The following is a 15,817-nucleotide window of genomic DNA, read 5'->3' on the forward strand; positions in this document are numbered from 1 at the left end:
TGCTGAAGTGGTTCCTTCTGTTGATGTGGCTTTGTATTATTACACACTGAACAAGATAAAAATGCTCTCTCAATGTCTTGTGACATAGAAAGCCAAAATACAAGTTCACTCGATGTTCTTTTGGTAAATTCAGTTCCTGTGTGACCACGATGCAAGATAGTAATGTACTCTGGTTTCAAGGACTTTGGAACAATTACTTTTGAACCTTTCATTATACCTTTGTCAGCCAAAATCTCATCTCTGTATGGAAAATAAGGTTGCACTTCTTAAGGTAAACTAGATTGCTTTGATGGCCATCCTTGATTGATAAAGTGGTTGAGCCTTTGTAAAACTGGATCCGTGGCTGTGTGATCTCTCAACTCATCAAGATGAGTGGGAGAAACATTTTTCACTTCCATGACTTCAAAATCAAGTTTCTCATTCTCATGCTGTTCTGTGGTGTTTCTGGGTGATCTGGATAAGGTAGCAGCAAGATAAAGAAGTTTGCTTTTCTTGTAAACAAGATTGAAATTTTACTTCTGAAATCTCAGCATCACATGTTGCAATCTGGCTGGAGTGGAATGTATAGGCTTTCTCATGATAGTGACTAATGGTTGGTGGTCTGTTTTGATCTGGATAGGTCTTCCATAAACATAATCATGGAACTTCGAACATGCAAACACAATTGCTAAAAGCTCTTTCTCGATCTGGGCATAATGCATCTCGGTTTGGGTAAGAGTTCTCAATGCGTAGGCAACAGGTTGATCCTCTTGTAGAATGACTGAACCAAGACCAAATTGTGAAGCATCACAGGAAAGTGTTACTAGTTTTTGAACATCATAGTATCTGAGTGTTGGTGGACTTTCAATTCTCTGTTTCAGGAAATCAGATGTTCTTTGGTATTGCTCTAATGAAGACCAGGATACATCTTTATGTGTCAGCTCTCTGAGTGGTGCTGAAAGTTGGCTGAAGTCTGGAATGAACTTGCCTAGGTAGTTGACCATGCCAAGAAAATGTTGCAGTGCTTGAACATTGTCTGGAACTGGCATCTTGAGAATTGCTGTTTGCTATGAAGGGTCTAATCATAAGCATGTACTAGTAAACAAATTGCCAACATAAGTAACTTCTTGTAGCCTGAATTTGCATGTTGTGTGGGTTGAGCTTAAGAGTCACTTGACATGCCCTTTCCAGAAAGTTTCTGAGGTTTCTGTCATGTTCTGCTTCATCATGACCTCCTAGCAGTATATCGTCTATTATGATAGCACAAGGATACTCAGAAAAAATTTGCTGCATTGCAGATTGAAAGACTTCACTTGCAGAATTTATCCCAAATGGCATTCTCAAAAATCTGTACCTGCAAACGGAGTGTCATAAAAGGAAATATGGCCACCCCAGCTAGCTGTAATTTTTTAAATAATTATATTTCATTTGTGAATATTAATATGATTTACCGCAGTGGTGCAGCGGTTAGCATTGTCGCCTCATAGCAAGGGGGTCTCCCATTCAATTCTTGGCTGGAGCGCCTTCTGTGTGGAGTCTGCATGTCATCCCCACAGTTGAATTATGTCTAAAGACGTGCAGGTAGGTGCGTGTGTGAATGGGTGTGCCTTCTTTGAAGGTTGGGCGTGTGACTGGCAACTCAGCACCACACAAATCCACTGCCAGTCATTAGCGGACCGGAGTTCCTCTGTGGCGACCCCTAACCAGGAAAAGCCAAAACACTTACTAATATGATTTACATAGAAACGTAACAAAAGGAGATCCTGCCAGCCCAGCTATCTGGAATTTTGTAAGTCGTTGTGTGTCATTTGTGAATATCAGCATGATGCAATTGCTTGTGTTACAAATGTATTAGAATTGTGTGTCATATAAGATGATTTGTACAGACATGTGTGCTGAAGAGATTTTGTAGAAGTACTGAGCTTAAAAGATGTATCCACAGTGTACCCTACTGGAAAAGAACAGAAATGTATATACACTATTGTAACTTTGTAAATGTATATACTTTAAAACTGTGCCATAAACAATGGTTTCAATACAGCGAGGAGACAGGATGTCTAAACCTAGGGAGCCTTCTGAATTGCTTTATAAGAGTTTTAGTGTTTTATGTCTCCCAGCAGCTGAAAACATCTGAAGGCTATGTATTTTCACAGGGAGATACTAAATGCTGGTAGTTTCTAGCAATGGGGGGTTTCACCTGGGATAGTCAGATGATAAAAGTGATGTCATCCTGCAAGTATCCCAGCAGCTGTATTTGAGATATTAATTTAAGAACTCTCTGAGAGAGAGTGCATTCTGTATGTCTTTTTGACATGACAAGAACATCCACTCACCACACTTGCCTTGCTCTGTAACTAAGTTAACTAAGGTACATTCATTTCTTTTAGATTCAGTAAGGAATATAGTAAAGATTAGTTTAGATGTTTTCTGTATTTATTTGAGACAGTCCTGCAATGTTGTTTTAAATATTTCCTGTGATTTTGAACTCTGAAGGTACTGTGATGATTTACTGAGTATTTTCCTATTCTTTTTTTATTTATTATTAAATATATTTAAACCTATCTTTGTGGTTGATATTTGTGAGACATATTTAAGCTCTTAGAGTACTTGCATATCTGTTTGATGACACTGTGCAATGCCACTCCTAAAAGCCTTGCTCTTGGTCAAACTACCATTTGGATTAATAGTAACATTACACAGTAATATTGGATACCCTTTCTAAGGGCCTTAATGTAGCTGATAAGGAGTGGCTGGTGGCAGTCTGAGCTACCTTATAGTCTGGGCAAAAGGGGGCATAGCTAGTAAACCTGTGCCAGCCTTTCCCAGGTGTGTGCATGTTTGTGTATAAATCAAATTTCAAATAGTGTGGTGTGTCAGCTACTTGGGCAGGGACACAAAGCACTGGTTGGACAGAGAGGGTGCTTGAAGTCTTTGTTTGGCCACTCAGCTGAGATCTCAAGTCTGTAGCTGTGCCAGTGGGGCATCTTATTGGGGATTTTGGGGATCTGGAGAATGAGGGAGAAACCAGCCCCAGACTGACTGTGGTCTCTGTGTGCTGTTAATGGAAATTGCACTTTACTGTGTGTGTACTTGTCATCCTCTTAGTGTGTGCATCTCCCGCTATTGCCAGAGGTGAGGATTGAGACTCCTTGATTACTGGGCCAGTGGTGGGGTGTCACACGGAGTACTAAAAGTAGTAAGCAGTGAGGAGTTTTTGTCAAGCTGAATTTGCCAAAATGAACTCGTTGCATCTAAGACAGAAAAAATAGCATTTGGCATCAAGGCTGCGACTTCTTTGACTGCGCATTGGATGATCAGGTCTTTTTAATGCTTTGTTCAAATCTCATGGGTCAATACATATTCTGATGTCATCTGAGCTTTTCTTATGAGCTACCACCATGGAAGATACCTATTCAGTTGGAGTTTACACTGGACAAATCACACCTTGTCGCACCATTTTATCTAACTCGGCTTTAAGTCTGTCCTGCATGGCTATTGGAACTTTACATGCTGGCCTGATAACTGGACACAACTGGAAGTTTTCCTAGTTTATCCTGGGAAAGATCAGTATAGGAAGAAAAAAATGTGCTCGGCAAAATTAGAGTAGTGATCTTTTAAACCAACTTGGTGGACTTCCTTATTAAATGAAAGCAGTCCCATTTTCAAACTTCCTCTGAGCCGTAATAATGACTGGGCTTGCCTCTTGACCACATAAAATAACAAGTTGTAGCTTCCTCCAGCAGAATAACATGAAAACACTACTGAGCCTTTGGTTTGAATTTCTTCACCTCCATAAGCAACAAGTTACACACACCTTGCCAAATCAAGCCTTTCACCTTTACACACTAGAAAATGTTTCTGCTGATATAACATTGCACTTGGAACCTGTGTCAACTTTGAGCTCTGTGGGTTTGCCATTTATCTGAACAGTACAAAATACTTAATTTTTTGCCTTAAATCTACTGCACTTATCGTTTTATGAAGACTGACACTCCATCATCACAAAGAGTAGAACTGCTACTGTCTAACTGATCAACTCATTTCTTAAAATGTTCCGTTTTAATAAAAGAATATGGGCCTTTTGATTTACAAAATCTTTTGAAGTGATTCCATTTATTGCATTTGTGGCATTGTTGACCAAAAGCTAAACACTTCTACTTTTTAGATTCATGACTTTCACCACAGTTCTGACAGCTGGCAATGAAGCTAAGTTGGCCCCTATGCTTTAAGTTTGCTGACTCACTCTTATGCTTCACTGAGACTGTGCAAACTCTGGAATGTGCTGGAAAGTTCTGGGGTTTACCAGTGAGTGCTGCAGGCATTACAATTGCCATATGCTTAGGCCTGTTTCTTTTAATAATGTGCTGCATACTGTCAACATGAGCTTTATCACTGTGCCTTCTGCAGCTATTCTCATTTATAAGCATATTGCTGTGCTTTTCTGTGAGCTTGTATGTCTGTCAAATCCTAATGGCCTTATTCAAAGTTAAATCATTGTCATGAAGCAAAATCTTTCTCACAGCATCATCTTTTATGCCACAAACAAGTCTGTCTTTTATCAGCTCATCCCTTAAGTCACCAAATCTGCACGTTTTAGCTTTATTTCTCAGCTCAGTTATATATGCTGCAAAAGTTTCACCCGGTTTTTGATCTTTTGTGTAAAATAAGTGCCTTTCTATTGTAACATTTTTCTGGGAGTTATACATTTCTCTAAATTTACGTTTTAAGCACTCTGGGTCCTCCCTTGACTCAGCCTGTACAACAATATGACCGTTTCCCCCCTCTCCTGTATAGATAGCAGGTGCATATGCAAATAAATGCTCCCTTTCTATGGCTTCTGACCCAGCTAAATTAAGAAGAATAAATGCCTTTTTATGGTCATCTTTATCAGAAAATGCAGCCTGTATGAAAATGTCGTACTCTTGCTTAAACAATCTCCAGTTCTCAGCAATATTACTGTCAAACACAAGTGCACTGGGTTTTTGAAATCTGGCTGCCATGCCCACAAAGTATGCACAAACACACTGACAATATAGCCCTTTTAATCATATACAAACAAACAATGCTGTGAGCTTGTAACAACATTCAAATGCACAATAAACTCTTTGAAATACTTTACTTTGCAAAATATGCTCTGTAATGGCTGTGTTCTACGAAATATGCCTTGTAATGGCTCTACTTTGCAAAATAACTTTACTGTAATACTGCACAAAGATGTGAACACTTTATACACTGCTGATAACTTGGATATATTTGCTTAATACAAAAATGCAGTTGTTTCCCTTTATTTATTCATTTTATGAATTCAGACTATAATTCAAACATTTTCCATAGTAATTTGAATATTTTTATCAATATCACACATATCGGTTTATGCGAATATTATTTAGAACTTTCTGTATGCCTGGTTTCATGTTATGCGAAAAGAAATAGTGCTGAGCAAGTTTTAATATTTGAAATTCATTTCTGACCTGTTTTGTGAAGTATGTACATTTTAGGATGATCCACTCATCTATATTCCACCAGCTGTAAGCAAGTGCCTTAAAACATTTTAGCCAAGCCTTTTCTGACACCATGCAACTTGGATATGCCGGTTCTGACTCCATGCCCTTTAGATATGCCATGTCTGACACCGTGTCCTTTTAGACACGCCATGTGTGACACTGTGTCGCTCGTTTGTCTCTAATACATATAACAAGAAGGCTTGGGGTTTCATTCAGATGCTTTAATACATACAAACACATCAGGATGGATATCAGCATCATTAAATACGAAAGAGCTAGTTAACAAACAGAGCTTACATAAATACATGCTTACATCTTAACAGTTAACTACAATATGGCAGTCAGGCTCAGGCTCACATGTGTTCAGTATTTATACACTTGTGCAAGCCCTTGGATATCGTCTTAAAGGTATATACACACATATTGATCTACACCCTGCATAAGTTAAAATAAATACAAATCCAGAAATGTCAGTGGTAAACACACTAGATGGGGTATAGACAGACATAGATGCTTTATCATATAACAAGCCCTTCATAACCCCACACAAATGTAGTTGACATAGCACAGTATATGCCACCATCATGTGGCTCTAACATAGAAGCACTCAGGGGCGGCTCGTGGCATCGGGCTGCCGGACTGCAGCCCCCTCAAATTAAAAAAGAAAACAAAAAAAAAAAAGAAAACAAAAAAAAATTCGCGGACTTCGCGCATGCGCAGTAGTCCCGACTACCGTCGGTCTATGCGCATGCTCAAGGCAGTCCGGCAGGACCCATCGAGGGATGCAAGGAGACATCTGTGCACAGACACGCTGGGAGGATACATCGCATCCGGACTGCAGCAGCAACAGCCAGAACAGTCTCGGGAGGGAGCTTGGGATCTCGTCGTCGGGAAGGAGCTTTACTGGGATCTCGCGGGTCTTTGTGAGTATTGCGTGGGCAGTGTATGGTGCATTTTACTTTATGTGTTGGTGCTTGTAACTGGAGTTGTGTTAGCTGGTGCTTGTAACTGGAGTTGTGTATGTGTTAGCTGGTGCTTGTAACTGGAGTTGTGTATGTGTTAGCTGGTTGGAGGTGTGTGTGTGTGTGTGTGTGTGTGTGTGTGTGTGTGTGTGTGTGTGTGTGTGTGAGTGTGTGTGTGTGTGAAAATGCCCCAGGTGCTCATGGTGGTGTGGTAGGGAATACCTCAGGCTTAACCCTGTACCCTGTATGCAGGTGTTAAAGACTTGAGTTCCCTACCCACCACCATTTGTAAAAAAATTGCAGATTTTTGCCTCATATTTGATCTGAGCTGTTCCTCATAATATCTGTGGTTTGTAAATGTTGCAATGCTTGATATTTGATGGTGTAGTAGTAGCATTGTTGCCTCACAGCTGCAGGTTCTCAGGTTTGATTCTTGGCTGGGGTTCCTTCTTTGTGGGGGTCATTATCTTCTCCCTGTGTTTGTGTGGGTTTGCTTTTGTGTCCTCCCATGTTACAAAGACATGTCTGCATTATTTCTTCCTGGGCCTCTGCTGAAAATTGTTTTTTGTTCCAAGTCAGACTGTCCTGATTAACAAATGTTAAATAAAATTGACAGGCATTTGAATTTCAGACTTCAGGTTTCTGAATGTTTAATTCCTTGCAGATTTGATGGTGCAGTGGTAGTATTGTTGCCTCACAGCTATAGGTTTTCTGGTTTGATTCTTGGTTGGGGTGGCTTTTGTGTGGAGTCTGCATCTCCTCCCTGTGTTTGTGTGGATTTGCTCTGGTGCCCTGCCATTTTACAAAGACGTGTCTGCAGTATTAATCCCTCTGCTGAAAATTGTTTTTGTTCTGTCCGCAGTAAAATTGACCGGCATTTGAATTTCAAATTTCATGTTCTTCAGAATACATAGTAGCACAACCTTTTTTTCTAGCAATTTTCTAAGTTTATAAGATGAATATTTTAAATTTGTCCCTATTTTTGGGACTGTATTCCCCATTATTGGCTCTGGCCCAGGTTTTGTGCTAAGGTTGACAGTTATGGCAAGAACTGAATTCACTGAATATGGACTGTAGAATTGTGCATATTTACTGATAAAAGTGCACTGTAGAATTGTGCATATTTACTGATAATGGTGGACTGTAGAATTGTGCATATTTACTAATAATGGTGGACTGTGGAATTGTGCATATTTACTAATAATGGTGGACTGTAGAATTGTGTATATTTACTAATAATGGTGGACTGTGGAAGTCTGAGTAGACTTTTATGATAAATGTTCTCAACTGGGCAGTTTTGCCATTATGGGTGCATATGTTTTGTTTCATTGCTTACTGGAAAAATGTTCAAAACAAATTTAAAACACCCTCTAACAAGTGTACTGTATTGTACAAGGAATATAATTTTAGTACAATGAGGAAGGTGTATCAAAGAGCACATGTATGTTTCATATGCAAGGGGCCTATGATTCAAAACAGCCCAAAGTTAATCTTTATCTGCCACTGGCAAAATGTATTTTCTTTGAATGTGGGTTTCAATGCTGTTTCAATGAATGTGAGTTTCAAGGGCAGAGAAGTTTTAATGCTAAGTTTTCATTGTGAGACTGCATTGCTTTGTTTAACAGATGACTTAATGTTTGTGCTGTAAAATACAAAATAAAACTTTCAAATGAAGTCCAATCATTGAAGTAAAGCAGTATGCACATTAGTGTTTATGGTAAATGGAGTGAAATAGCCAAGTAATGGTTAATTGGAATGGCTGCAGAGGCTCCAGTTCAACCATTATTTTGTCGGGGGGGGGGGGGGGGAGGGCAGCAAACTCAGACAGGCCCAGCTGAACTATACCTCCCAACTGTCCAGATTTTCAAAGAATGAATAGATTTTTGCTTCTTATTTTTGGTTTGTTGTTCATAAAATTTGTAGTTTTAATTCCTAAATGATTTGCCAGAAGTCACTAAATAATAAGTTTCAGACTTCATAACCTTCATAAAAATGCATGTTAAAGTAAGAGCCGTTCTATCAACTGTCTCAATTTATACAAGAGCAATTTTAGTACTGTTTATATGTGCCCCCAATATATTTGGCCTTGTTCAGATTTACTGCATTAACAGGTTGAGAGGTACATGCAAATAAATTGCTTTATAGAATTAGGCATAGCCAACCTCTCAACTGTCCCCAATTTTTGGCTCAGAATGTTGCTCTTCCCCCTAATAATCCCTCCAAAAATAGCAATTTTGGAAGAAAACATGGAGGGTTTACAATTTAAGAAATAACTGTAATAATCAAAGTTATAGATTACTTGAAATGCATGTAGATTCTTTTATTTTGTCAGCTGCTCGTCAAATTAGTAAAGATATTAAAGTGTCCCTTCTCTTGACAGTAGAAGCTGTATTGTGTGTTTATTTTATATTTTGCATCACATTTTTTTTTTTTTTTTTTTGTGTTTTTTTTTTTGGCAGTGACAGTGACAAATCACAGAAACTGAAGAAAAAGACAGACATTTGATTTTCAGATTTTTTACCTCCCTTCAGAAAATTCATACTAATGCAAGACCTATTTATCTATCTAGTTTTTATTAGAGCAATTTAAAAATTTGTCCTTATTATTTGTGCCTTTGTCCCTTCTGTGTGTGGCTTTGTCCAGATTTCTTGCTCTTGAGGTTGAGAATGTAGTACTCTGGATGTGTCCAAGCAAGGCAAGGAGTAGTTGTATCTACCTTGATGGGGAGGACACACTGCATCATCTGTCCTGATTTTTTTGAGAATGGTCTGTTTCTGTCATATTTTTTGTACTGTTGATTTATGCTTATTACTCAGATTTATGCTTATTACTCAAAGTGCCACATGCAGAGATAATACTTGATATAGATAATGTATAATTTTGGTATAAGATACAATTATATTTTTTTTAAAAAAGCTCATTGTTTTTGTTGAGACTTCAGTCATCTCACTTCTTTACCGTAAAACTAAGCAGAATGCCAATCATGTGTGGTCCATAACCTGTACAGTAATCCTTTAAGCAATGTATCTTGAGCTTGTTTCTTGTTTGCTTTTCATTTTTACTTTTATCATGTTTTCCCATGAAACAAGTTGTCAGGCAGCAGGTCTTTTTGGATAGAAACATTTTTACAAGTGGGGCATCACATAGATTTCTACTTTCAGCATGTTGCTTGGTACTTTAATAAAGCTGAATATATTATAATTAGAACTGCAGTGCAAGGAGAAGTGGTTTGAGTTGAGTGCTTCTGGTTTTTCTTATACTTGATTTTGACTGGCATTCCAGTAATGTATTTAAAAGTAATTTATTTTTTCATGCCTCACAACCTTTTGTTTCCATCTAGATATTAAGTAAGCTGTCATGCAGCCAATGCATTGAAATATTTTTATTCTTCTACACTTATTTTTGTCTTGATTGGACTTTCATAATGATGGTTTGCCACCCAGGGATTTAATTAAAGTTAGTTTTTTTATGGTTGACCACACCCCTTCCCTTTGACCCCACCCATTCAGCATCTCCTGCAGCCCCCCTGTGATTTGAAGTCACCAGCCACCACTGGAAGCACTACTCAATGTTGTTTGAGACAGAGACCTACCAATGACAAGAACAGTTAGTTTCCACCAGATACAGCAAAAAAAAATAGGAAAAAAAAACAATGTATTTACTTTACTTACTTTTCGGGCATTGTTGCTAAGCTCTCTTGCCCATGTGTAGAGATTGTCAGGGTCACAGTTATGCAGGTGGAGGTCTGCATGGCACCAAAAAGGCCAGGACCAGAAACTTGATGTTCTGAAGCCTGAGAAGGTAATCCTTATTACTCTGGGTGGAAAAGGGTACACCAGAACACACACACATATATATAAAGTGAGGGGCACAGAATACTCCGACAGTGATACAGATGGGGTGAAAATGCATTCACAAGAATACACACTGACATACACGGGACATAGGATACTCCAGCACATGGGGAGGAACTGCATGCACTAGAACAAACACATACAGACACACACACACACACACACACACACACACACACACACACACACACACACACACACACACACACACACACACAGATGGGAGCATAGAATGCTTCTGCAATAATGCAGATGGGGTGGCAGTGCATGCACCAGGACACACACACATACATACATATGTGGAGAGGCATAGAATACTCCCACAGTGATGCAGGAGGGGAGGAAATGCATGCTCTAGAACACACACACACATTTGGGGACATAGGGATACTCTTGCAGTGATGACAATGATCACATCAGTTAACAATGTCAGGGTTAGGACTAGGACCCTCCTTATAAATGCCTTCATTGTTAACAGTATAATGCCTTCTCCAGCTTGCTATTTCCCCAGAAGAGGGTACGCTGCAGTTCTCAGAGAATGAATGGACACATGATTAATAAGGGAGAGACTTGAGACAAAAAAGGTTTAGAAAGTTGGGGAGTCACCTTTTGAGTGTCATCAATGCTTGTGTCAGAGATTGCCTGTACTACAGATGTGCAGCTGCAGCCATGCTATCAATGCTTGTGTCAGAGATTGCATGTACTACAGATGTGCAGCTGCAGCCATGCTATCAGTGCTTGTGTAGGAGATTGCATGTACTACAGATGTGCAACTGCAGCCATGCTATCAATGCTTGAGTAGGAGATTGCATGTACTACAGATGTGCAGCTGCAGCCATGCTATCAATGCTTGTGTCAGAGATTGTGTGTACTACAGATGTGCAGCTGCAGCCATGCTATCAGTGCTTGTGTAGGAGATTGTGTGTACTACAGATGTGCAACTGCAGCCATGCTACCAATGCTTGAGTAGGAGATTGCATGTACTACAGATGTGTAGCTGCAGCCATGCTATCAGTGCTTGTGTAGGAGATTGCATGTACTACAGATGTGCAACTGCAGCCATGCTACCTTGAACACATTCCATATTCTGTAGTGGCTCCATTATGGGAGGATATCGTTATGCCAAAAGGCCTTTCTCCTCAAGTGAAATGATTTGTAAAAGCACTGAATCTTAATGTTAATAAGGTCAGATGGTGTATTCTTATGAAAATGACACTGTAGAAGCATTCATCAAACAAATTCCACAGTTAATTCAGGTAAACTTCTGTAAAATTGTAGTTAATCAGTAAAAGTAACTTGGAGCCTTGATATCTGCTTGATACCTGACAGCACGTTCAAAAGTCATTTTTTTCTGTTCTGTCTGCATACTAAAGGAAATATTAAGTATGGTCACCAGCTTTATCTATCCAGAAGTAGGTTATTTATGATTTTGCCTTGCTTTTGAATCAGCTGCAATCAACATTTATTTTTTTTCAACCAAAGCCATAAGCTGAAGTCTCAGTAGATTAATTTATTGTGTAACACAAGTTCCCCATAATCTTCTTACTTAAATAAATATTTTCAAAATCATACTTAACGGTGAAAAATCTCAGTTTTGATAGCTGGCATGGCAAGTCAGAACTCACCATTTGTTTAGTTATTAATTCCACTGTTGATTTGGGTAGATGTGGGGCTGTAGTCACTATTTTTTTTCATAGTAAACAATCCATATCACTCTTAGTCAGATGAAAAATAAACCACATCTACCAGAAATTCTGTATGATTTGGTATATGTTCTGATTACATCTTAGAAATGCTCAGCATCCTTTGTCAAAATCCAGTATGAGCAGATGCCAAACTAGTAAGGCACTTAATTGCAGAGGCAATATGGATTTGGATATTGTATCATTATTGTCTACGTTTGTGTTTGTGTCTGTTTGTACATGTGTATGTGCATGTCTGTCTGTGTGTGTGCTCGTAATGTTCTCTGATATGCTGTACGATACTTTATTGGTAGTACGACACCGTTTTCTTAATCTGACTTTCATTTTATTACAGGTTTTAAAAGGAACTAAACTTGGTTATTGTATCACTGTGAGTTAGTCGTGGAAGTGATTAATTTTATTAGTACTTCTCAGCTTCTTCCATATAATCATGCTGGCATTATTTTACTTCTCCTGCACTTTTAAATTAGATAACCTAAGTTACCATCATAAACATTTCAGCACATCTGCAACAGATGGGGAGGAAATGCATGTCAGTTAACAATGTCAGGGTTAGGACTAGGACCCTCCTTATAAATGCCTTCATTGTTAACAGTATAATGCCTTCTCCAGCTTGCTATTTCCCCAGAAAGAATGAATGGACACATGATTAATAAGGGAGACTTGAGACAAAAAAAAAGGTTAAAAAAGTGGGAGTCACCTTTTGAGTGTCATCAATGCTTGTGTCAGAGATTGCCTGTACTACAGATGTGCAGCTGCAGCCATGCTATCAATGTTGTATTTAGAGAGTTGCAGTGCAGCCCATGCTGCCAGTGCTTGTGTGTGGTAGGAGATGCATACAGATTGTGCAACTGCAGCCATGCTATATCAAATTTGAGTAGGAGATTGCATGTACTACAGATGTGCAGCATTTCAGCACATCTGCAACAGATTGTATTTTCTTCCTCAGTTTCTCCTTCTTTGGAAATTATTATGGAGATGTTTAAGGTGGGCTTTAACATCATTTACAATTTGAATGAACTGAAAATGCAGTTAGCAAGTATGACGTATCATAGATATGCATTGCAATGCATGAACACTTCAGTTTGAAAGTCATACAATTGGTGTGGTTATCCTGTTCTCAAAACAGTTTAGGTGGTGTAGGTATTTTAAAACTGTATCACTATGTCTCTTTTCTGAACTAATTGTAGTCTTCCCATGTAGCTACAAATAGTTTGCTAGGTCAGTTGCAATCCTTCTGTTGTCCCTTTCCATGTAAGTCCATTCAAGTTTGCTGTACAAGCCCAGATTCTGCAAGTGTGATATGCATCTGTCCTTAATGAAAACTATAATGGTTGCTGAGAAAACAGTGCCCCAGTTCTCCATGGCTGAAGGTGCTAAAAATGTAATATAAGTCATATGACATTGAAGATCTATGACCAAATGGCTAAAAGACTTTCATAGTGCTAGGTAAACCTCATACACTGGGTATATATGTTTTCATTGGTAAGTGAACTGGTGCACATGTTCATATGGTGCCAGGTTGATGTCACATCCTGCCACTAAAATTCTGATAGTGTGATTATCTGCTTTACCTCAACAGCATTTAGTTTTGTATTTTGCTGAGTCTGTAACTTGTACAGAGGTGTACATCCTTCATAAGGAAATGTGGCAGTACTATAGCATTTTCCTGCTGGGATATGGGAGAATCTGGATCTTTGATTTTATGTTTATTGACATGTTATGAAGTGGCAAAACCTAAATATATGTATCATGTGTATTTGTTTGGAATTCACAGTCCTGTGCTGCTTTTGTGAACTCGATGCCATCCGTTTCTTTACTCTGCATGGGAGCAAACTTCCAGCATTAAACACAAAATAAAATTTGTTTTCACATAAGTAGATAAAAGTAGAATCAAGACAATGGAACGTAAAAATAAAGAAAGTGTCTTGCACCAACAACTTGTAGCTTGTTCATAATTGTCAAGTAAATGTACTTTTGATAAAGTCTGTGGATATGGCCGCGGTGATGCAGCAGTTAGCGTTGTCACCTCACAGCAAGAGGTTCTCCAGTTCGATTCTTGGCTGGAGTGCCTTCTGTGTGGAGTCTGCATGTCCTCCCCGTGGTCGAGTGATGTTTAAAGACATGCAGGTAAGTGCGTGCGTGAATGGATGTGCCTTCTTTGAAGGTTGGGTGTCGGGCTGGCACCTCGGCACCGTAAAAACCACTGCCAACCATTAGCTGAATGGAGTTCTGCTGTGGTGTTCCCTAACCAGGAAAAGCCAAAAGGCATTTGTTTAGATAAAGTCTGTGGATGGCTTGTACCCTGCAATGTAGGACATTTGAAATGCAATATAAAAAAGGTGATAACACTCCTTATTAACATTTTTTATCTTGTTTTTACAGAAATCATTTGATGATGTTAATAATTTTGACCAAGAATTTACAAGCGAAGAAGCAACTTTAACACCAATTAATGAAGAACTGATTCCGTTGATTGATCCAAATGCATTTAGGCATTTTTCATTCACTGCTCCGGAGTTAACAGCTTAGTCATCAAGGGACACCATAGTAAGGGATGATTTACATACGAGCAGTGAGTTCCATGATGAAGGGACTACATTCACAACTTGTAAAAAAAGAGATTTCGCAAGCAATAAGCTTGGATTAATGTGAAGTGTTCTGACGAGAGAAGATACTGTGGCACCAATGAAAAAAACAATGTCTTTGTGGCATGTTTACTCATGTGATGAACTTGTGTGTTGTTTTGCACGAATACAGGAAACCTTTTAATTCTTAAGAGTAGCTAACTCAGAATATGTCTTCCTTTCTGTTTCTCTTGATGCTTTTACTTATAATCTCAACTCCAAAAAGGTTACCTGTTGGCATTACTCATTTTGTAAACTGATGCAATAAGAGAGGTTCTAGACTTCAACTAAGGATAATTTAATAAATATAGATATAAATTATTTCTGAAGACAGGCTTTAAAATCATTTAGCTAGTGCACCTTTGCTTGCAACCCAATTTGTTCCATTAAGTTTTCAGTATTAATATGAAAGTAAAGCAGATATTTAGATTACTTTTCCATAAAAGAGGGTTTTGAAAAATGTTTTTTGAGTTCATAGAAACATTTGAACAACTGTCGTAAAGTGCGCTGGAAAAAAACATTCTACCCAAGAAGAAATGTTGGAACTGCTCTAGTCTTCTGTTTTGTGCTGTGTATGTGTATTATATAAAGTGTTATCCAAACAAAAAATATATAACTAAATAAATAGGAAGCTATTACCTCAATAATAAATGCTAAAGCTGTTTCAATGTTAGTTTATGCCAAAGTAATCCTCATGGCTGTTACTTTCTCTGCCTTAACTATCCCTGTCCAAGTTTCTGTTTTCTGGCACTATGCCAGAAGTTAATTGTATTTAAATTACAAGAAAAAAATTATTCATGGTTGTTTGACATGTGTTAAGGGAATGAAAAAAATGCCGCTTAATCCCACTTGTGGACGTTTGAGTCACTTCTCATACTCCCCCCCCCTCCACACACACACACACACACACACACACACACACACACACACACACACACACAAAATGTCATAAGGATATGTGGTGTATTTAGCAGTGCTGCAACTTCCAAAGCAGTAGATCTGAACATTGATTCAGTGATGCCAGGTGTCATACATACCTCCTTATCAGTTAACAGTCTTTCAGTTGCTTTCATAATGATATTCCCTCGAGAGAAGTACCACCTCTGTGAACTTATGTTTCCTGTGCTTCTGTCTCCCTTTTATGTACTATTTTTGACCGATCAACTACTGTTTCTTTGAGGTAACTTG

General features: G+C 38.6%; 1 protein-coding gene across 1 annotated transcript in view; it reads left to right on the forward strand.

Moving 5' to 3' along the window:
• PRKCH (protein kinase C eta) overlaps window positions 1–15,412 on the forward strand; it is a 1,606,604-nt gene extending 1,591,192 nt beyond the window's left edge. The window contains exon 14 of the mRNA XM_044074487.1: window positions 14,388–15,412. Coding sequence (XP_043930422.1) covers window positions 14,388–14,534 — 147 coding nt within the window. The 3' untranslated portion in view covers window positions 14,535–15,412. The remainder of the gene's footprint in view (window positions 1–14,387) is intronic.
• Window positions 15,413–15,817: the final 405 nt, after the last annotated feature.

Source organism: Protopterus annectens, chromosome 6.part0, assembly GCF_019279795.1.
Source record: "Protopterus annectens isolate FY-2018-M chromosome 6.part0, PAN1.0, whole genome shotgun sequence".
Lineage (NCBI taxonomy): Eukaryota > Metazoa > Chordata > Ceratodontiformes > Protopteridae > Protopterus > Protopterus annectens.